Source organism: Corvus kubaryi, unplaced genomic scaffold (genome assembly GCF_017639235.1).
Source record: "Corvus kubaryi isolate FWS band 111438036 unplaced genomic scaffold, C.kubaryi_AGA036_p1.0 37272, whole genome shotgun sequence".
NCBI lineage: Eukaryota > Metazoa > Chordata > Aves > Passeriformes > Corvidae > Corvus > Corvus kubaryi.
In genome coordinates, this window is record NW_024581084.1 from 2,917,273 (window position 1) to 2,937,580 (window position 20,308).

Sequence of the window (20,308 nt, forward strand, 5' to 3'; positions counted from 1 at the left end):
GTCCGGCGGCGCCGGGGCGGGGCGGGGCTGGCCTGGTCCGGTGGGACAGGGCTCCCCCGCCCGGGCATAGAGCACCGCGCTGGTCCCGCGCCTTACCCCGGTGCCCCGCTCCGTCCCTCCTTCCGCCCCTGTGTAACGGGGAACGGGGAGTGGCAGCCCCACGCCTCAGCCGCCGACGGGTCCCGGTGAGCGCGGCCGAGGGGAAACGGGGACTTTTGGGGGGCTCCCGCCGCCCCCACCCGGTACCGGGAGGCGGCAAGAGGGACGGGACGGACAGGGCTCGGTAGCCCCCGCCGTCCCCGCGGGTCCGCACCCACGCGAGCCACGGCCCGGACAGCAGGCGGCGGGAGCCCCGGGGAGCGTTCCGTCGGCTCCCGGTATCGGGCGAGCGGGGCCTGAGGGGGAGCCCCGGGGCGGCCACCTGCCCCAAGCAGCCTTAGCCCGTCCCGGGGGAGGCTGCGGAGCCCGAGGGCGGTGGAGGAGGGAGAGCAGGGGAGGAAGGAGACAGCACTGGGCAGGGGAACACGGTGCGGGGCACGGGGGTGTTTGCCCCGATGTGTCCTCTTAGGGCCAGTCCGGGCCCTTCCCAAGCCGAGCTCCGGGACTGGTGCTCGGAAGCTCCGTGCCTGCCCCGGAGGGTCCCGGGACGGCGGGCGGAACCCGCTCGGCGGCGGTACCGCCCTATCCGCCCTCTCTTCCTTCCTGACGCCGAGTTGGGCTGGACCCAGGGTTAGTCCCAGTTTAGCCCCGCAGACGTCGCGCTCACCCCTGCCCCCGACCTCGCACGCAGCGGCTCCGGCTCCATCCCAGTCCCGCAGGCCGGCAGCGCTCGGGAGCCGCGGAAACCGGGGGAGCCGCGGAAACCGGGGGCTGGCGGGGGCCGGCACCAGTGGCGCCCGTCTGCTCACCGTGGCAGGGCCCGTGTAGGAGGGACCCGCTCGGGCCCGCAGGATGTCCCAGCCGCCCTCCATCACTCTCCACGTCCCCGAGGGCACCGAGAGCGATGGGTGAGTGTGACCTGACCCCGCCCGCTGCCCTGCCGTGCCCTGGGTCCTGCATCCCAGGGGCACGAGGCTACGACCCCACGCCCTGCAGGCACCAGGTGTCCGTGCCACCATGTCCCTGTGTCCCTGCAGCCAGGAGCCCAGTCCGGACAACGAGAGAGCCCTGCACACCTCATTCCACCAGCTCATCCTGGAGCAGAGCAGCTTGATCGAGGCAGGTCTGGAGCTGGAGTTGCAGGAGAGGGACAGAGGTAAAGCTCTGCAGCCTCAGCCAGGGCAGGTTGGGGACAATGTGTGTGCCCAGGGCCATCTCCCGGCCCTGACTCTGCTTGGGCCAGCGGTGTCACATGTCAGTGCTGTGGCCAAAGCATTCGTAGGAGCCTGCTGATGCCTTGACCAGTGCAGAGCAGGGCAGTCCAGGGCAGACCAGATCTTGGGGACACAGAAAGCATCCCTGGAGAAGGGGGTACTCTGGGAAAAGCACACACCAGGGCACACACCTAGCCTCTGTGCTGGAGCAGAGCAGCAGGGAAACAGGGATGAGCCATGGGCTCTCTGCATTCTCTGCCTTCCCCCTCCCAGAGTCTCCAGCCTGCTTGGCTACTCCAGATGCCTGTGCTGGAGCCTGGCCAGAGCCTGGGCAAGGTGAGGAGCACCCCAGCTACTCCTCTGCCTCCCTGCAGATCTTGGCCAGCATGCCTAGCCGCACCATCGGTAGGTGCCACCCACTTTCCCACCCTTCCCCAGGTCCCAGAGCCCCTTGGAGAGCTCTTGCGCCTGCCTGGTCCCCCACGGCCGCCCGAGCCCTGCTCTGCTCTGATCCACAGGACGCAACCTTGGGGCCATCATCTCCCAGTACTGCAACCGCACGGCCCGGCTGCGGCGCCGGAGCAGCCGCCCACCCCTGCAGCAGCTCTGCCGCGCGGCGCGGCCCAGCCTGCGCCAGTATGACCTGGAGACTGACCCCACCAGGGCCACGCTGGAAGGTGAGGGTCCCCCAGTGTGTGAGAAGGCAGTGCTGGCCACTGTCCCTACGCTGGGTTAGGGACAGGCATGCTGTGACCTGGCCAGCTGTGTCCCACTGAGCCCCTTGTGCCGCAGACAAGCGGCGCCTGCTGGTAAAGGAGCTGCTGAGCGTCTCACCCAGCCAGTGCAGCCACATGCTGCTCACCATGCCCCTCAGCCTGGCGGAGAAACGCATCCTCCGGTAGGACCCCATCCATCAGCACCAGCGAGGCAGGACTCCCACAGCCGGAGCTGTGCCAGGACCTGTGGTACCCTCTGACACCCCTCTCTTCTGGGCAGGCGGCAACTGAGCAGGCAGAGGGACCCGCTGAGGCAGCGCACCCATCACAGGGCCCCCTTCTCACCCTGTGGTTGGTCCAAGGTCTACGTCATCCTTGTAAGTCAGGGGCACAGGTCTGCACAGAGGCTGTGAGGGCTCCAGTGCAGGCTCCAGCCCCACTGCTCTCCCCATTTTCCTTTTCCCAGGGCTGCCGAGGTCTCTGGTACAGGATCCTCTCCCTGCTCCGCACTGCACAACCCTGGCACTATGCCCTGAAGCAGATTGGGGGCCGCTTTGGCTCCAGTGTCCTCTCCTACTTCCTCTTCCTCAAGATGCTCCTTATGTTCAACTTCTTTTCATTCCTCATCCTCCTGGCCTTCGTGGTGGTCCTGCAGGCTGTGTACCCCCCTGCATCAGTCAGCCCCCAGCCCTTCACCGGCCTCGAGCTCCTCACAGGAGGAGTAAGCATGGCCCAGGCAACCCCAGATCAGGGGCTGCTCCAAGCCTGGGAGGCAGCCCCACTTTCCCACTGCAATAATACCCCAGCCCAAGGCTCTGTGTCCCTGAGGCTGGCACAGAGGTGCCAGGCTAAGCAGGAAGCTGCGGGCCCCATGGTGTGCTTTCCTGCAGGGCTACTTCACGCACTCGCTGCTGTACTACGGCTACTACAGGAACGTCACCCTAAACGACCCCTGCACCTCCAGTCCTAAGGGCAGCATGTGCCCCCTCGCAGCCCCCCTGTTCCCGTACAACTTGCCACTGGCCTACCTGTTCAGCATTGGGGTCTCCTTCCTTGTCACCTGCATCCTGCTGGTGTACAGGTGGGTCAGCAGCACCTGTGGCGCTGCCAGCCTTCCCCTTCACCCAGCCCCAATCCCTGATGCCCTTCACCTCACTGCAGTGTGTCCCGCTCTTTTCGGGAGAGCGTGAGAAGCTCTATGGGGGACTTGGCCATCAAAGTCTTCTGCGCCTGGGACTTCAAGGTGATCCAGAGGCGCTCGGTGAAGCTGCAGTGTGAGAACATCTGCACCCAGCTGAAGGTGAGCAAAACATCCCAGACCCCAACCTTGCACCAGTGCTTTGTCCATCACCCCTCGGGGTCCTGCCACGGTGCAGTGGGATGAAACCTTGCTCTGGACCCAAAGCGGATTTGGCAGCTCTGCCACTGCTCTCTTCAGGAGCTGCTGGTGGAGCACCGCTCCCGCTCCCGCTCCCGGAGCTGCTGCCAGTGCCTGGGGCACTGCATCGTGATATTGCTGGCCTGGGTCCTGGCACTGGGCTGTGTGTCAGGCTGCGTGCTGGCTGTGCACTACTTCTCGGAGCACATGCACATGGTGAGTGCCTGGGGTCAGAGGGACAGGGCTGGGATACTGGGGGGAGAGGCAGGGACAGCCCCACTGCAGCTCTGCTCCTGGCCTGGGCATTTGCTGCTCTCCCCAAGGACACCACACCTGGCTGCCAACAGCTGTGCACTCACCCCAGTACCTGCTCACCAGGTTCAGCAGGAGCAACAAGCACAGGGCAGTGGCAGATGGCAGCAAGAAGCCATTCTCCTGGTCCTGCCCCTTGTGGTGTCCCTCCTCAACGCGTTGATGCCCCGCCTGTTCAACTTGCTGGCGATGTGGGAGAAGCAGGACTCCCCGGTGACACAGGTCTACGTGGCAATCATCAGGTGGGCTGGCTGGGGCCCTGGTGGATGGAGCGTGCTGCACCTGCGCCTATGACAGGCAGGGAGGCTTTGGGGCCAGGCACCCCATCTTTGGGGCTTGGCCCCTCCACCCCCTGGGCTCAGGAGCTTCTGGCACTGTTCCTGCTCCCCAGGAACCTCATCCTGAAGACGATGGTTCTCATCCTGCTGTGCTCCCAGTGGCTCAGCCGGAGTGTTACCTGCTCAGCAGAGGAGGTCAGCACCACTGCCCCAGAGCCATGGAGGGCTGGGCTGAGCTTGGGGTTGTGCAGGGAGCTGGTGGCTTCTTCTTTACTAGATATCAGGGAGAAATTCTTCCTTGTGAGGGTGGTGAGGGCTCTGGCACAGGCTCCCAGAGAAGCTCTGGGTATCCCTGGAATTGTTAAAGGCCAGGTTGGACAGGACTCAGAGCATCCTGGTCTAGTGGAAGGGTGTCTCTGCCCAGAGCAGGATGGGGAAAGAGATGAGCTTTAGGGTTCCTCCCAACCCAAGCTATTCTGTGATTCTGTGCCACACTTGATTGTCTCCCCAGTGCTGGGAGACGTGTGTGGGGCAGGACCTGTATCGCTTCATGGTGATGGATTTCATATTCACCTTGCTGGACATGCTCTTCGGGGAGCTGATCTGGAGGTAACGTGCCCCAAGACATGGCCCCCCACCTGTGTGGCATCCCTGCATGGTCCCAGCTCTCCGGTGCACCCAGGCTCTGCTGCCATCAGAGGGGAAGGTGGGGTGTGAGGTCCCCCCAGGCAGTGTGGGAGCAGAGTTCCACTTCTACCCAGGCTAATCCTGGAGAAGAAGCTGAAGACAAAGCAGAGGCCAGAGTTTGATATCGCCCGAAATGTGCTGGAGCTGATCTATGGGCAGACCCTGACCTGGTGAGATGTTTCTGCCTTCTGTGGCTCCTTCCTCTGCTGGCAAATGACCTGCAGTTCCCAGGAGCCCTGTGGGTGCTGTAGCTGTGCCCACCTCTGTCTCTCCTGAGGCTCAGACCCAGGCAAGCTCATCTTTCCCCTGCTCCCAGGCTGGGTATTCTCTTCGCTCCGCTCCTGCCAGCTGTGCAGATGCTGAAGCTGCTGCTGTTGTTCTATATCAAAAAGGTGTGATTCCCCCCAGCCCTGCAACTCCCCATGGGGTGAAACTGCAGTGATGCTGTGCCCTGTCACCATCAGCCTCTGCTGCAGCAGTGGTGCCACATGAAGCGGCCTCGTGCTGGTGGGACTGAGTGGGGGTTTCTGGGGATAGGATGTCCCCGAGCTCGCTTGGCTCCCAGTGGGTGGGAGGGAGGGGACAGCAGGGTGTGGACTGCCCTCCAGGAGTTGGCAGCCCGCAGGACTGCTCCCTGTCCACAGACCAGCCTGATGTGGAACTGCCAGTCCCCCAGCAAGCCCTGGCAAGCATCACGCATGAGCACCATGTTCATCACTCTGCTGTGCTTCCCCTCCTTCCTGGGTGCAGCTGCATTCCTCTCCTACACCATCTGGTCGTGAGTACCCACGAGGCCACGGCTCAGGGCACAGGACCCCTGGCTGCCTGAAGAAGGAGGGGTTGGGGAGACCATGGCCCCTGTCCCTGGCATCCCCCAGCTGCAGACTATGAGGTGCCGCCCCAGGCAAGGGATGTGCTTCCCGTCTACTGGCCTGTGCTCACTTCTTCCAGCTGTTCCTGGTGCAGGATGCAGGGATGAGGACCCCCTTGTCCAGCCCTGGGGATGCTGGGGACAGTGAGGCTGGGTCCCTGGAGGGCTGAGACAGGCAGTGCCCTGGGCTGGGGGCAGCAGTTGCTGGGCTGCTTATTGCTCTGAACGCCCTGTTGGTCTGCTTGCTCAGGGTGCAGCCATCAGAAACCTGCGGTCCCTTCCGGGGGCTGGAAACCATCTACAAGTCAGGGAAGAGGTGGGTGCTAGTGCTGGAGAAGTCCAACCCCAACATCACCTGGTTTGCCTGGGTCTACCAGCACCTGTTGGAGAACACCTGGCTCCTGTTCTTCACATCCGTGGCCCTGATGTGAGTATGGACCCGAGCCCAAGGCTGAACCCTGGGCCCTCGCTTTGAGAGTCCTGCTGCCACAGCCCTGAGTGGGGCTGGGAGCCAAGGTGTCACTCCGCAGCCCTGTGGCCCATCCCAGTGCCAGGGGCACAGTGTCCCTCAGCTTCCTGCCTGGCTGCCACCATCCCATCCTGCTGTCATTGCAGAGCTGTGATCTACTTCAACATCCAGGTGGTAAGAGGCCGCCAGAGGATCATCCGCCTGCTCCAGGAGCAGATTGCCAAGGTGCGTAAGCACTGCCCCTGCCCATCTCGGCTGCTTCATAAGCCTGGTCCAGCCCCAGGACTGCTGGTTCGGGCTCTGGCCCCATCAGCACCACCACTGAGCCACCCCACTGCTGCTCACTGCACTGTCTGTGACATTGCAGGAAGGGGAAGATAAGATATTTCTCATTGAGAAGCTTCACTGCGTTTACAAGCAGAGAGACAGATGCTCCTGAGTCCCAGGTGAGGCCAGCATGAAGGGCAGTGGGGCAGGGCTGCCAGGGCACCCAGAGCTCAGCCGGGTGCACAGATGTTCCTCTGCCTGTCCCAAGGTATGCACGGTCCTTGGTGTTGCTGTGACCCAGGGACAGGGAAGGGGATGGAGGCAGGTGTGGGACAAGGAGGGAGATGACACTTAAGAGTCTCCTCTCCCACATGGGATCTTAGGGACTCTGTCCTCTTAGTGTCAAGCCCCACAGGAAGGAATGGGATGGAATGGACTCTGCTTGCAGCTGGGACTGAATCTGTCCACCACAACACAGCGCTGGAAGCTGGGGGACAATGGAGTGCTGAGGAAGATCCTCCCTTCTTGCCATGGCCAAGGACCCATTGGGGCATGTCACTGGGAATGCTGCATCAAAAGGATGCAGGTGCTCCTGCTGCCTGGAGCTGCTGGGGTGCAGTAGGTACAGGACCAGGGCTGCTGTCACAGCAGGGCACAGCTCCGTGCAGGACTGCCTCCCAGCACAGCCCTGCTCCATGGCTGGTCACTACTTGCAGAGAAAAGCTCTTCAGCTCTCCCTCCTGCCAGTGTGCCCTGCACTGTTTTCAGAATCCTTTGGGGACCCAGCTCCAGCCCAGTGCGAGAGCAGCTGGCTGATTCCAGTCCCACAAACAAGGTCACGGGGCCACCCCCAGCAGCCCTGCACCCACTGCACTGGCTGGTGGGACAGACTTGGAAGAACCACTGTGATGCTGAGTGCTGGGCTGGGCAGGGACCGTGTGGGCTCAAGGTGACCTGGCCCATTAAAGTGCTGCTGTGCAGGAGTGCTCTGGCTGATGTCTGGACCTGTTGGGCTGGAAGCGGGCAGGTGGGGTTGGTGTGTCAGCGGTGCTTGTGGTGGTGACTCAGCAGCAGTGTCAGGGTGTGCTCGGGCTTCTTGGCACCGCGGGGATGCCTGGGGCAGAGCTCAGTTCAGCCCACACTGCTGGAGCAAAGGCCACTGCCACCCCACTTGCCACTCACCATCACGGTGCAGTATCTGCAGCCCCCAGCACCAAGAGCCACTCCTCTCCATGTCATGCTGTTGGCAGCTCCAGGCCCTGCTATGGCAGCTGCCCTGGTGCCGCAGCACTGACAGGCCCAGGGTAGGGTGTGCTGTGGCATGTGCCAGGCGCGGGCAGCCACCCCTACCCTATGACTTGGCACCAGGGCTGCCGGGTGAGGCAGCTGCCTGCCCAGCTGGGCTGGGCCAGGCCATCAGCGTGGGCACAGGGCAAGTTACCAGCACAGACAGACACTGCTTAGTGGTGTGGGCACAGGGCAGGTTCTCTATACAGCCCCATCTCTTCCTGGGGTGCATTAGGAAAAGCATTGCTAGGAAGTCAAGGGAGGTGATCCTGCCCCTCTGCTCAGCCCTGGTGAGGCTACAGCTGGAGTGCTGTGTCCAGCTCTGGGCCCCTCAGGACAAGAGGGACATGGAACTCCTGGAGCAGGTCCAGCAGAGGCTACAGAGATGATGAAGGGACTGAAGCATCTCTCTAATGAGGACAGGCTCAGGGAGCTGGGCCTGTTCAGACTTGAGGAGAGACAACTGCCAGGCGGCCTCATGGTCTGTCAGCAGGGAGGTGTCAGAGGATGGACCAAGCACTGCTCCATGGTGCCCAGCAATGGGCAAAGAGCAACAGGCAAACTGATGCACAGAAGTTCCACCTGAATATGATCCTGATGGGTCCCCTCCAACTTAGCACATTCTATAATGTTCTATTAGAAAGAACTTCCCTGTGTGGGTGACTGCAGACTGGAACAAATTGCCCACAGAGGGTGTGGTATCTTCCTCACTGGAGATAGTCCAGAACTGTCTGGATGCAATCCTGTGTCATGTCCTCTGGGATGACCCGGCTTGACTAGAGAGACTGGACCAGATGAACCACTGTGGTCCCTTCTTCCAATTTCACCCATTCTGAGATTGCCTGAGCCCAAGCGAGCGCTGGAGAGCAGCTGTGGGCTGGCACTTGCTACAGCTTGTGAGACATCCCTGACTGAAGCACCCCAGTCACTGGCCTTGGCCTAGCTCCTGACACCCACCCAGGTCACCTAGTCCTTCCGCACCTTCCCCCAGCTCACCCCCACACCTTCCCCCAGGTCACCCCACTGTGCCTGGGCTGGCATGAGGCCCACATGCACTCAGTCTTAAACCCAGGGAGTCTTACCCACCCCTGCCGTGCTTAGCTCAGCTCAGGTGCTGCTGCAGCCTCCAGCCCCACTGCAGGAGCCTCTCCTGTGCCCAGAAGTGCCAGCACAATCTGGCCTCTGCTTGTCCCTTCCCCAAAAGCCCAGGCTTTCCCCCTGAGCACAGGGCAGCCACCAGTCTAGACAGTTTGGTGGGAGTTTTACTGTGAAGTCCCACAGGGATCCAGTCCATCAACAGCCCAAGGCACTGTCCTGGGCTCTGCTCCCAGCCCCAGGCAGGGCAGCTGCTCCTTCGCCACCTCCTTCCGTGACAGCAGTCCTGGGCTGCCACCTGGCAGGGTTGGGGTCAGGAGGGGTCTTTGAGAGCGGTCCGAAGCCACTGCAGGACATCGGCCAGGCCGGTGCCATCGCGGGCACTGGTCTCCAGCATCGTGATGGGCTGTGTAGCACAGGACACGATGTCCTCCATGCGGAACAGTGACTTCATCTCCACCAGCGACATGTAGCAGGGCAGATCACTGCAATGGGGAGAGGGGGGGCTGCATCAGCCAACCACGATGGCTCCCCTGCCCGGCCCAGCCCTGGCTCAGGGGTCTCCAGCCTGGGAAGTGCAGCAAAGCACAGCTGCTGCTCCCTGGCACCCCCACCCTCCGGGTAACCCTCTTCCTCACATCTTGTTGAAGAGGACCAGGACGGGCACAGAGGCGAGTGGCGCTGCAGAAAGGACAGAGAGCAGCTGGATGCAGGACGAGGAGACCTGGGTGGGGTTGGAGGCATCCACCACGAACTGGAGGGAAGAAGGCAAAGCGGGGTGCGGGTGTGCCGAGAGCAACCCCGGGCCGGGCTGGGCCAGAGCAGACGCGGAGGAGGGAAATCCCACCACGAGGCGAAACCGAGGGGACCGACCGACCCCAGCCCCGGAAGGCCCTCTCCCCGCGTCCGCGTTCATCCCTCGGGACGGTGGCCCCGGGACGGGTTCCCAGTGCTGCTCACCAGGAGAGCGCTGCACTCGCTGTAGTAGCTGGGCCAGATGGGGCCCATGCAGCCGCCCAGCTCCCGCACCGTCACCTTCCGCGGCAGCCGCAGGTCCGTCAGGTTGGTGCCCACCTGCGGGACAGGCGCCCGGCTGGGTGCGGCCGTGCCCCGGAGCCCCTCGGCCGTCCCGGTGCCCCTCGGCCCCGCCGGGCCCCACCTACCGTGGGCAGCGTGGCCGGGGGCTCGCCCAGCTCCGCGGGCTCCTCGGCGCTCAACTGTGCCTCGCGTTAAGGACACGGCGGCTCCAGGAACGGGACGGGGACCCGGCCCGCCCCTCGCTGGTCCGTCCCTCCCCGCCTCCCCGGTGCCCCCGTGCCCTACGGATATGGCGCAGCCGCCGCACCAGGAGGCTCTTCCCGCCGCCCGCCGCCCCCAGCAGCAGGAACGTGGGCGGGGAGCGCCCCGCGGCCATCGCGGAGCCGCCCCGCGGAAACGGCACCGCCCCGGCGGAAGCCGGAAGCGGAAGGGCCGCGGCGGGGCGGGGGCCGGACCGGGCCGGAGCGAGCGGGCCGGGCCGGTGGCGGGCGGACACCATGGGGCGCGGCGGCGGCACCTTCGAGCGGCTCCTCGGTACCGACGCGGCTCCCTCGGCGGGCGGGACGGGAACCGGGTCGGGGCGCACCGCTCGGCCGGGTCGGGGTCCGCAGCGCTCGGCCCCGGGAGCAGGCGGGCCCAGAGCACGGCACTGGCTGGGCCGGGTTGGGTCATGGTGCCGCAGCCCGGTGCCGCCCGGAAGGAGCGGCAGCGGCGGGGCCGAGGTTACCGAGCGCCCCGGGGTGTCTGAAGCGGGAGGGTTGGTGCTTTCTGGGTGAAATCGGGGGTTTATCCCCGAGCCTCGGGGCAGCGCCACGCCCCGAGCGCTCCCAGGGACGCGTCGGTGGCGGAGCGGAGCCGCGGGGAGCAGCGGGGGGAGCAGCGCGGCTCACGGCGGCCTGATGGGTTTGTTCATTGCAGATAAGGCCACGAGCCAGCTCCTGCTGGAGACAGACTGGGAATCCATCCTGCAGATCTGCGACATGATCCGTCAGGGAGACACCCAGTGAGTGCTCCTGGGCTTTCGGACGTGCTGTGGGCACAGCTCTCCTGCCTGCCTGCACAAGGAAGGAGACCCTTCGAGGGTCTCGGACCTGGCAGCCCGTGGTAGCACATGTCTCATTATACGCTTCCGTAAGAGCATCAGAGGGGCTGTAGAGCACATCCTGATGTGCTGGTGTGCTTCCCGGACCCTGGGAGCTGCCGATTACCCCTGGCCTGAAACTCAAGCTTGAATGTGCTGATTCCTTCCCAGTTTTACTCAGTGAATCATGTACCTCTGAGCTAACTGAGCCCTCATGTCAGGGTGGGGATTGGTGGGTTGTCAGCAGCGGGTGGGATCTCCCCTCAGATCCTTGATCCCCTGAGAATGTATCTCCTCTTCCCCTCCCCAGAGCGAAATACGCCGTCAATGCCATCAAGAAAAAAGTGAATGACAAGAATCCCCACGTGGCCCTGTACGCGCTGGAGGTAACGGCACCTGGCTGGGAGCACTACAGGGGCTTCTTACTACCTGCCTTCAGACTGCACAGGTTACTGCAGCACAGCATGGAGCCAGCCTCTTCCTGACTCTGGCACAGAGGTTTTGGGATGATCAGCCCAGGGCCTTCATGCTTTAGTTCCATCTCGGCTTTGGAACAGGCAAAGCTGAGACTGGGGCTGCTGTCCCTGGGGTTGGTTTCCACAGAGCAGAGTCCCCCAGCCCCGCATGGAGGTGAAGGACAGCTGGCTCACAGTGCAGGGAGTGGATTGACATGGCCCCAACACACCTCATTGCTTAAGTAGTGCCCCATGTTCAGCCTGTAATGTGTACTGGGACCTCCACAAGTTGCAGGGGAGGCAGGAAGCTGTGGGCTGATGTTGCCTTGGCCCTTGCAGGTCATGGAGTCGGTGGTTAAAAACTGTGGCCAAACAGTCCATGACGAGGTGGCCAATAAACAGACCATGGAGGAGCTGAAGGAAATACTCAAGGTAAATAGGTTTATTTTACTATCTTTTTGGTTTTTTTTTTCCTGTGGAAAAGCAGCAGCAGCAGGAAGAAATGTGTGTGTCATCTCTTGTATTCCCTTTGGGTAAGGAGCAGAAGGGAAACTGGAAATGCGCTTTAGAAAAGAGCAAACTGTCATGTGGTGTGAAGGGGTGGATGTAGACAGTGAAGGAGGGCTTCTGAGAAGAGGAAATGTGGTGGGAGCAGAGGTTTGTCTGTACTGTGAAATGGCAGGAAAGTGCTGCAGAGGCCTTGGCCATTCCATGGTAAAGGCTCCTGGATACAACTCTTGGGTTGGGACAGCAAAGGAAACCGGGTGATAGCCTGGCACCTGTACCAAGGACCTGGGCAGTGGCGAGGTGAATTCCCTCTTGTGGAACAATGTGAGACACATAGGCAGGTAAAGCAACAAAGGAGAAACCAACTGGAGCTTCCTCTGTGTCACGGCCATTTCATTGGCATGTCAAGTTGTTCAGGAGCTCTGCAGGATGTGACCATGGCTGCTGGCACTGACAGGTTGTTGTTACAAGCTATCACCAGTCTGATACCTGCTGGAGCTTCATGTGTCCTTGGACTGGGGAATTCTATGAGTGAAGTGGAAATGAGAACTGTCTCCAGCTCCCAACTCAGAACAGCAATGCCCAGACAAGAGCTTGTTAGCATCATACTGTTCCTTCCTTACAGCTGCTGTCTTCCACCAGAAATAAACAAACAGGTGACCCAGATCCTTGGAGGATGAGCTGTGTGAGTCCTGTCACCTTGCACACCGAGCAGGGTGTCTCTCCTGCCACCTTCCTGCTAGGGCTGACTCAGTCTCCATGCAGGATCTTCTCCTGAGGCAGGAACACTGCCATAGCATGACACCTAGGTGTGGTAGCATAGCTGCTCCGAGGGCTGAGGACATCGGATCAGATCCAGGGATTTTGTGGTTTTCTCAGTCCTTGCCTGCCTCAGGAGTTTCACAACTGCCCCATTCTCCTCCCACACTTGGAACTTTGCTGCTTGTGAACACCTGATGCTGATAAAACAGTCCACGTTCTGATGAGGTTCAGGGCTGTGATATATATGGAATGCAGGATTTTGCCAATTGTTCTAGAAGTTGGAGTTCCAGGAATTGTCAGTAAGTGATGCTGTGTGGGCCAAGGTCTTGGCTGAAATCAGAGCTTGACAGTGCTCCTATGCTTCCTGGGGATTTCTGGAACAGCCAGTCATGTGGATGTGATCACTTGGTCAGCTGATGACATAGAGGCTCCGAGGCTGGCTGAGGTCAGAACAGGCTTGCCAACTTTTCTCCAGTTCCTTGAAGTGTGATGCAGTTGCCCCTGCCTCCAAAGGGCAGCTGTCCCAGCTGTCCTCGCTGTGTCACATCCTGAGATGGCTTTGAGTACTCCTGAACTGGAGGTGCTGGCACCCTCCAGGCACCCCCCACCACTGTCAGTGGGCAGGCAAGGCGGGCTGTGCTGTACTGGGCAGCTGGGGGTCCCATGGTGTTCTGAGTGTGGGGTGGGCAGCTCTTGTGTGGGGGTGGACAGAGCTGCTGGGCAGGCCCCAGAGCCACTGGGCATTTGCTCTAAGCATCAAGGCCACAGCTCTGTTCAGTTGGTCTGTGCTGCTTTGAAGGACGTTTTGTTGTTTGTGCTGGAGGGGGCTGCTGAAGGGGTCTGTCCTCTGTGCTGTGCATTGTCCTTACTGCAGATTTCTGACAGCTCTTACCTCTCCTGAGTACTCTAAAGTCTGTCTTTCCTGAGTGGTATTTCTGGCTTCTCTTCAGGGGGTTCACACCATCCTTTGGGTTTCAGGGGCATTTTCTCAGATGTTTTTTTCTCCTCCTTCCTGTGCAGAGGCAAGTGGAGACAAGTGTCCGCAGTAAGATCCTATACCTCATCCAGGCCTGGGCTCATGCCTTCCGCAATGAGCCCAAGTACAAGGTGGTGCAGGACACCTATCAGATAATGAAGGTTGAAGGTGAGGACTGTTGTCACAGGTGAGGGGACACCTGATGAAGCAGCTCTGCTCTGCAGGAGCCTTGGCAGTTCCCTGCCTGATGCGAGCAAAATCCGGACTTGCAGCACTGAGCTCTTCCTTGGTTCCCAATACCCAATGAACCCCTCAGGGTGACTAAATCCCGCTGCAGAGATGGGACAGTCCCGTGGTCCCAGGACCGGGGCTGCCTTGCTGTGGGCCTCCAGCATACCCAGCGCCTCAGGGCTGGCAGGAAGACCTGAAAAGCAGGAACTGCAACTGTTCTTGGGGAGACTGGCAGCAAGTCATCGTGTCCTCTGGGAAGGGATTTGCTGTGGGGCAGTTCCTTCCTCACAGGCTTTTGTTCCTGCTCCCAGGATGGGTCCACGCTCCCACTTTCTGACAGTGTTAGTGTGACATTTTCCCTTCTGTCCCAGGACAGCAAGGGCAGGGACACGCTGCTGCCTCTGCTTCCTGCTGTGCACCAGAAACTCTGCAGGCAGTGGCAGAAGCTTGGAGGGTCAGTCCCCCATCCTGAGCTGGTGCTGCCAAACTCTGGCCCTTCAAGGACTGAGACTCACAGCCTTGCCTGCCCATCCAGTGGGCTTTTTATCCCCCTCAGTTCAATGTACTGAGAAATAATAAGCCTTATCCAGAGGCCTGTGATGTCCCTTGTGGGTGTGTAAGGGAAACAATTGGCCCTTGACCAGTACCTCCCTCTGACACACCATGGCTGAGGGGTGCCTGCTGGTGTGTCAGAGGGAGGTACTGGTCAAGACAAGAGGTGGTGCTGACCTCGCACCTGTAGCATGAGCTTGCAGGCACCGTGGCCTCCCTGTGCCAGAGGACTCCTCTCACAACGGGACTCCGTTTCCTCTCCCGCAGGTCACGTCTTCCCGGAGTTCAAGGAGAGCGACGCCATGTTCGCTGCCGAGAGGGTGAGCTCTGTGGTGGGGGGGAGCAGCTGGCACTGTGGGACAGACCTGTTTCCCCATCCCCTTCCTGCCAAACCTGCAGGTCTTGCATTCCTCCGTTTTGTGCGGATTGGAGGCCTTGCTGGGAGAACTGACCAGGACAGGGAGTCAGACCCATCATTCCTCCTGCTCACTGGCCCTACAGCAGCTTGGCAGGCTGGACGTGGCAGCAGGGCACTGCTGAAGTGATTGCTGTGCAGATGCTTTCCTAGCAAATCTTGTACTGACTGGGAAAGCATCACAATCTCTAAGGAACATGAGATAACTTCTGGGGATTAATATTTCCTGTGGAGCTGCAAATGCCTCCAGTCTCCCTCGTGAGGCATGAGAGCCTTGTTAGCCATCAGAGCTCCTGAAAGGCTCAGTGCAGACACACTCCTCCCTCCTTATGCAATTTCCCTTGACCCTGACAGGCTCCAGACTGGGTGGATGCAGAGGAGTGTCACAGGTGCCGAGTGCAGTTTGGCGTTGTGACGCGGAAGGTGGGTGCTGCTCCTGCTCCTCTGGGTTCCCTGCTCTACACAGCCCTTGGGACTTGCAGAACTCCCTGCAGGACTTGCTGTGTGGAAGTGTGTTGGGGACAGACCGTGTTTCCTGGCTGCTGGCAGGGAAATGCCAGGAGTGTCTGAGTGATGTTGGCTAAAGGAGAAGGAATGTCTTGCCACCACACTCATGTCTCTCGTCCTTCACAGCACCACTGCCGGGCCTGCGGGCAGATCTTCTGTGGGAAATGCTCCTCCAAATATTCCACCATCCCCAAGTTCGGGATTGAGAAGGAAGTGAGAGTCTGTGAGCCCTGCTATGAGCATCTCAACAAGTCAGTACCCTTCGTGGTGGGTTTCTTTGCCTGTGACAGGTGGGACCGTGAGGGAGGAAGCATGGTGTGGAGCTAGCTCCCTGCAGAGCACAACGGGGGCTTCCCAGGCTGTGCAGGCTGGGCTGGGCCCTCTTCCTTCCTGGGAGTGGGGTTTGCCACTGGAACATTGTGCAGAACTGGGCTCTGGTGCAGAGGAAGGAGCATTCAGTCCATACTGTTACCTGTCACTACAGGAAAACTGAGGGTAAAGCTGCTGCCACCTCTGAACTGCCCCCTGAGTACCTGACCAGCCCCCTCTCTCAGCAGTCCCAGGTGAGTGGCTGCCCCATAGGTGATCTGGTGATCCCGACCTGTTTGTTTATTCCATTACTGACCACCTCCTCGTCTTTCCACTTCCAGCTGCCTCCAAAGCGCGATGAGACAGCTCTGCAAGAGGAAGAGGAACTCCAGCTGGCTATTGCCTTGTCTCAGTCAGAGGCTGAGGAGAAGGAGAGAATGGTTTGTTCCCTGCTGGGATCTGAGAGGGGTTGTTGCTCTTCGGCCCAGCTATCCTGGGCCATAACAGATCTCTGGACATGTCCTGATGTGAGCGAGGCTCAAAGCCTGTGGAATGAGAGGGTGAAAGCAGAGCCAGGCACAGGCTGTGTTGTGGTTGGTTTGGAGAAGCCTGGACTCTATCTGAGTTGGCAATTTTCTCTTTTGCAGAGGCAGAAAACAACCTACTCCATGTACCCTAAGGCTGAGCCCACTCCTGTCACATCATCGGCTCCCCCAGCCAGCACGCTCTACTCCCCGCCTGTGGTATGTCCATGGCAGCTCCTGTACATGAAGTGGCTGGACACAGGCCACTTCCTGAGCCCGAGTCTGCCCTGCTTGTGTCCAATTTAATCCCCATTCTGAGGGAAAATATTTGCTCCATTCAACCCCTTGCTCATTCACTGTGTTTTGAGCAAGAAGATGTGTTCTCAGCTGGCACTTACTTGCCTCCACTGCCTCCCAGCTTGTGTCCCCTTTGAGGCTCTCACTGTTGCTCAGCACTGGTGGTCATACATGGCCAGGTCCGAGCTGAACATCTGTGTGGGACCTGGGGATCTCTGATTTTGCTGAACTGCATTTCTCCGTTTGTCTCTTTCCAGAATTCCTCTGCTCCCTTGGCCGAGGACATTGACCCAGAGGTAAGAATCCTGGCTCTGCTAGTCTGCAGCACAGGCTTGCTGCTGCAAGTCAGTGATGCTCATCTTCCTTCTCTTCCTGGCAGCTGGCTCGGTACCTGAACCGTAACTACTGGGAGAAGAAACAGGAGGAGGTTCGCAAGAGCCCCACGCCGTCAGCACCCCTGTCCCTGACGGAGCCAGCTGTGCAGCCTGGGGAAGCCCACCCTGCCCCTCTTGGGGTGGTTGAGGTAAGAGGGCACCCGGGCCTGGGTCTGGCACCTACCGAGGGGCAAGAAGCACCCTACTCTTTGGCTCTGCAAGCTGGCTGCTGTCTCTTGGCACTGGGAGGTCCCAGCTGACAGGCTGCCCCATCCTTCCTTCCAGCAGCAGTACCAGAACGGTGAGTCCGAGGAGAACCACGAGCAGTTCCTGAAGGCACTGCAGAACGCGGTCACCACGTTTGTCAACCGCATGAAGAGCAACCACATGCGAGGCCGCAGCATCACCAACGACTCTGCCGTGTTGTCCCTCTTCCAGTCCATCAACAACATGCACCCGCAGCTGCTGGAGCTGCTCAACCAGCTGGACGAGCGCAGGCGTGCGTGGGAGCTGGGGGAGCTGCTGGCCCTGGGCGTGGGTGGGCAGCAGCCAGGGCTTCCACCGTGTCAGGGTTCAGCATTCCCATGACACAGTCTCACTGGAGAGAAGCTAGTGTGGAGTGCAGAGACAGTCTGAGTGCTCTGTCCCCATGTTCCTGAGGCTGTCCCTTCCCTCCCCAGTGTACTATGAAGGCCTGCAGGACAAACTGGCCCAGATCCGGGATGCGCGTGGGGCTCTGAACGCGCTGCGGGAGGAGCACCAGGAGAAGCTGCGCCGTGCAGCGGAGGAGGCGGAGCGGCAGCGCCAGATCCAGCTGGCACAGAAGCTGGAGATCATGAGGCAGAAGAAGCAGGTGAGGCAGGGAAGCATGTCCAGGGTATTCCAGGCCTGCCTGCACTGTGGCCCAGCTCAGGGCTGGCAGGGATGGCTTCCCTGGAAGGAGGGGTTGTGTGGTGGTATGGCTCCCAGCCACCACAGCCCTGTTCCCACAGGAGTACCTGGAGATGCAGCGTCAGTTGGCCATCCAGCGACTGCAGGAGCAGGAGAAGGAGAGGCAGCTGCGCCTGGAGCAGCAGAAGCAGACCATCCAGATGAGAGCCCAGATGCCAGCTTTCTCACTGCCTTATGCCCAGGTACAGCTGCTGGGGTAGGCACCCCCCTGTCAGGTTCCAGGAACTGTGGCCTTAAGCTGGCTTTCCTCCTCCCACCAGCTCCAGGCCATGCCCGCAGCCAGTGGGGTGATCTACCAGCCCTCTGGGCCCACCAGCTTCCCTGGCACCTTCAGCCCAGCTGGCTCCGTGGAGGGCTCTCCCATGCACAGCGTGTACATGAACCAGGCTGCACAAGGGGGAACTGGGCCCTACACGGCCATGCCCGTCACCGGGACTGGTACGTTGGGCAGCTCAGCCTGTGGGGGTAGGGGTGAGCCCAAGGCAGTTGCTCCAACCTCTGCTCTCTCCACCCAGATCCCAGCATGGTGAATGCCTACATGTACCAGCCGGGCGCCAGCGGTGGGCAGGGGCCTCAGCAGGGGCCGGCGGTGCCCACCACCACTCCTGCATATTCATCCTACCAGCCCACACCCACACAGGGCTACCAGGCAAGTGAGGCAGTGCAGCCTGCAGCCAACTGGGACAAGGCCTGGGGTGTTCTGTGGGGCTGGGCAATGTACCCCAACTCGGCAATGGGATCTCTGAGCAGGAGGGGGAGGGGCTGGTTGGTTCCAGATCTCCAGATCTGCTGCTCTTGCTGTGGAAGTGGGCTGGAGTCAGATCCAGTTCTGGGCACAAGGGCCTTGTTTGGAGATGTGAGCCATTGCTGCCTGTGCCACCTCTCACCAGCCTCTCCCCACAGACTGCAGCCTCACAGTCGCAGAGCATCCCAGCCATCTCCCAGGCACCCCAGTCGGGCACCATGGGCTACATGGGCAGCCAGTCTGTCTCCATGGGCTACCAGCCCTACAGCATGCAGGTGAGCGCTCCCTGCTTGGGCATGGGGGGACAAGCCATGAGTGGGCTCCAGCCCATGGAGCCATCCTCAGGGAGGTCTGGTGGAGGCTGGGGGCTGTCACCACTGCCCTGTGGGTACTGCATGTACCCCAGCCCCTCTGACACCCACTCCCTTGTTCCCATAGGGTCTCATGTCTGCCCTGCCAGGCCAGGATACAGCTCTGAGCAGCCTGCCAGCCCAGCAGTCCTACCTGCCTGGGCAGCAGCCTCTCTACCAACAGGTGAGTGCTACCAGCCCAGGGTGTCAGGACCCAGTGGGGCATCTGTGCTAACGAAGCTGTTTCCTCTGTTCCAGGTGGCCCCAGCTGGGGGGCCCCCCCAGCAGCAGCCCCCACCAGCACCTGCCCCCGGGCAACAGCCCCCAGGCAGCGGAGAGGCCCAGCTCATCTCGTTTGACTGATTGTGGCCACAGGGCACAGGGGTCTCGGGGATCCCGTGGGTCCAGTGTAACACTACTCTTCATCCGAAATCACTCTGTACTTCGACTACTCGTCCTGTCCCCCGGCCCCATGTCCCAGGGGCAGCGGGGCCATAGGCTCCTACTACCGGCTTTGGGGACCAAGGGGCAGGGGTGCAGCCCCCCCTGCCCTGCAGCCTGGGGTAGCAGCCCCCCGGCTCACCCACTCACCCGCAGCTGGTGGCCCCTGGGGCCAGGTGAGAGCTCGGCCTGTCCCTGTCGTTGCCCCGGGGCTTGTGGCTCAGGCCCCAAGGGTGCAGCGCTCCAGCCCTGCCCGGTCCCCGGCGCCAGCTCTGCCCCATCCCTGCTGAGCCCCGCTCCCCGCAGCGCCCTCACGGGCCCGGGGCCCTTCGTTGGGCCGGGCCTGTCCCCGTCCCCGCCCCTCGCAGGGGAGACCGAGCGCTACCGGTGACAATAAAGCGTTGGAACGAAGTGCGGCCTCGTGTGCTGGGCGGGGGCGGGCATCCCGCCAGCGGCCGGCGCCTGTGGCTGCCAAGGGGTGGCGGCAGCTCCAGGGTGCGGATCCCTTCGTACTTTCCCTCGCAGTACCGGCCAGCTTCAGCTCCATTTCAGTTTTGGCCACATAAGTTTCCACTCTACAGAGTCTAGAATGTTTCTATGCTGTAGATACATAGTCCTAAATTATTAAGCTTTATGGAGCCTTAGAGTGAATTACTGCAATTAGTGAAAGTCAAAAAGGTAAAATGACAAGGATTTCAGACTTTGTTTTTGTTTGTTTTAGTTTGCACTCATGCTTCAATTTTACCATTAACCATCGTGTACAGTGTAGAAATATAACCAATTCTCCTTCCAAGCATTCTGGAGAGGAAGTAATTTCTGTTCCTTCGCAAATGAAATTTTTTCTACTCTTTTTTAGAACTGATAATTATAAATAGTAATGGATTTATTATGATCGATCTCGCTTTTCTATTCTGCCCGATTTTGCCTACAACTCCCACTGCAGATCGGTTTGCCCTACCTCTATCACTATTGGCTCTCTATCGGTACCGGGCGCCGCCCACCCCGGCCCGAGCGGCGGCGCGGGGCCCGCCGGGAGGCCGGGGCGGAGCGTTCGGTGTCCTGGGGCCGCCATGCTGCCCGCCGCGCTGCCCGCCGCCCGCCGGGCGCTGCTGCCGCCGCT

General features: G+C 60.8%; 3 protein-coding genes across 9 annotated transcripts; 2 read left to right on the plus strand and 1 right to left on the minus strand.

Moving 5' to 3' along the window:
• The first annotated feature begins 9 nt into the window (after window positions 1–9).
• Window positions 10–6,908, plus strand: TMC6 (transmembrane channel like 6). Of its 6 annotated transcripts, none has more exons than XM_042025640.1 (21): window positions 10–185; window positions 928–1,007; window positions 1,137–1,255; window positions 1,587–1,718; window positions 1,832–1,990; window positions 2,106–2,211; window positions 2,310–2,406; window positions 2,496–2,750; window positions 2,920–3,110; window positions 3,191–3,329; window positions 3,468–3,623; window positions 3,786–3,961; window positions 4,111–4,192; window positions 4,509–4,606; window positions 4,759–4,854; window positions 5,001–5,076; window positions 5,329–5,462; window positions 5,806–5,982; window positions 6,171–6,249; window positions 6,392–6,470; window positions 6,692–6,908. In XM_042025640.1, exons 2-20 carry the CDS (start codon window positions 952–954, stop codon window positions 6,461–6,463), a joined length of 2,400 nt encoding a protein of 799 aa, XP_041881574.1. In that variant the 5' UTR covers window positions 10–185; window positions 928–951; the 3' UTR covers window positions 6,464–6,470; window positions 6,692–6,908. The 6 variants fall into 6 exon arrangements, with proteins under 6 accessions (XP_041881574.1, XP_041881568.1, XP_041881569.1 ...); XM_042025634.1 differs by having other exon boundaries at window positions 35–185; window positions 791–1,007; window positions 4,962–5,076; window positions 6,692–6,861; XM_042025635.1 differs by having other exon boundaries at window positions 35–185; window positions 917–1,007; window positions 4,962–5,076; window positions 6,692–6,861.
• Window positions 6,909–8,822: 1,914 nt separating this feature from the next.
• ARL16 (ADP ribosylation factor like GTPase 16) lies at window positions 8,823–10,123 on the minus strand. The gene is made up of 5 exons (XM_042025657.1): window positions 10,003–10,123; window positions 9,837–9,892; window positions 9,634–9,747; window positions 9,312–9,427; window positions 8,823–9,158 (listed from the first exon to the last, which is right to left on the minus strand). Exons 1-5 carry the CDS (start codon window positions 10,085–10,087, stop codon window positions 8,987–8,989), a joined length of 543 nt encoding a protein of 180 aa, XP_041881591.1. The 5' UTR covers window positions 10,088–10,123; the 3' UTR covers window positions 8,823–8,986.
• Window positions 10,124–10,137: 14 nt separating this feature from the next.
• HGS (hepatocyte growth factor-regulated tyrosine kinase substrate) lies at window positions 10,138–19,599 on the plus strand. 2 transcript variants are annotated; one of them, XM_042025641.1, is made up of 21 exons: window positions 10,138–10,245; window positions 10,630–10,714; window positions 11,103–11,178; window positions 11,587–11,679; window positions 13,537–13,660; window positions 14,543–14,595; window positions 15,045–15,113; window positions 15,324–15,448; window positions 15,682–15,760; window positions 15,848–15,946; window positions 16,154–16,249; window positions 16,585–16,623; window positions 16,707–16,850; window positions 16,987–17,200; window positions 17,382–17,554; window positions 17,694–17,834; window positions 17,913–18,090; window positions 18,168–18,301; window positions 18,556–18,672; window positions 18,836–18,931; window positions 19,006–19,599. In XM_042025641.1, exons 1-21 carry the CDS (start codon window positions 10,209–10,211, stop codon window positions 19,108–19,110), a joined length of 2,277 nt encoding a protein of 758 aa, XP_041881575.1. In that variant the 5' UTR covers window positions 10,138–10,208; the 3' UTR covers window positions 19,111–19,599. The 2 variants fall into 2 exon arrangements, with proteins under 2 accessions (XP_041881575.1, XP_041881576.1); XM_042025642.1 differs by having other exon boundaries at window positions 16,990–17,200.
• The last annotated feature ends 709 nt before the right edge of the window (window positions 19,600–20,308 follow it).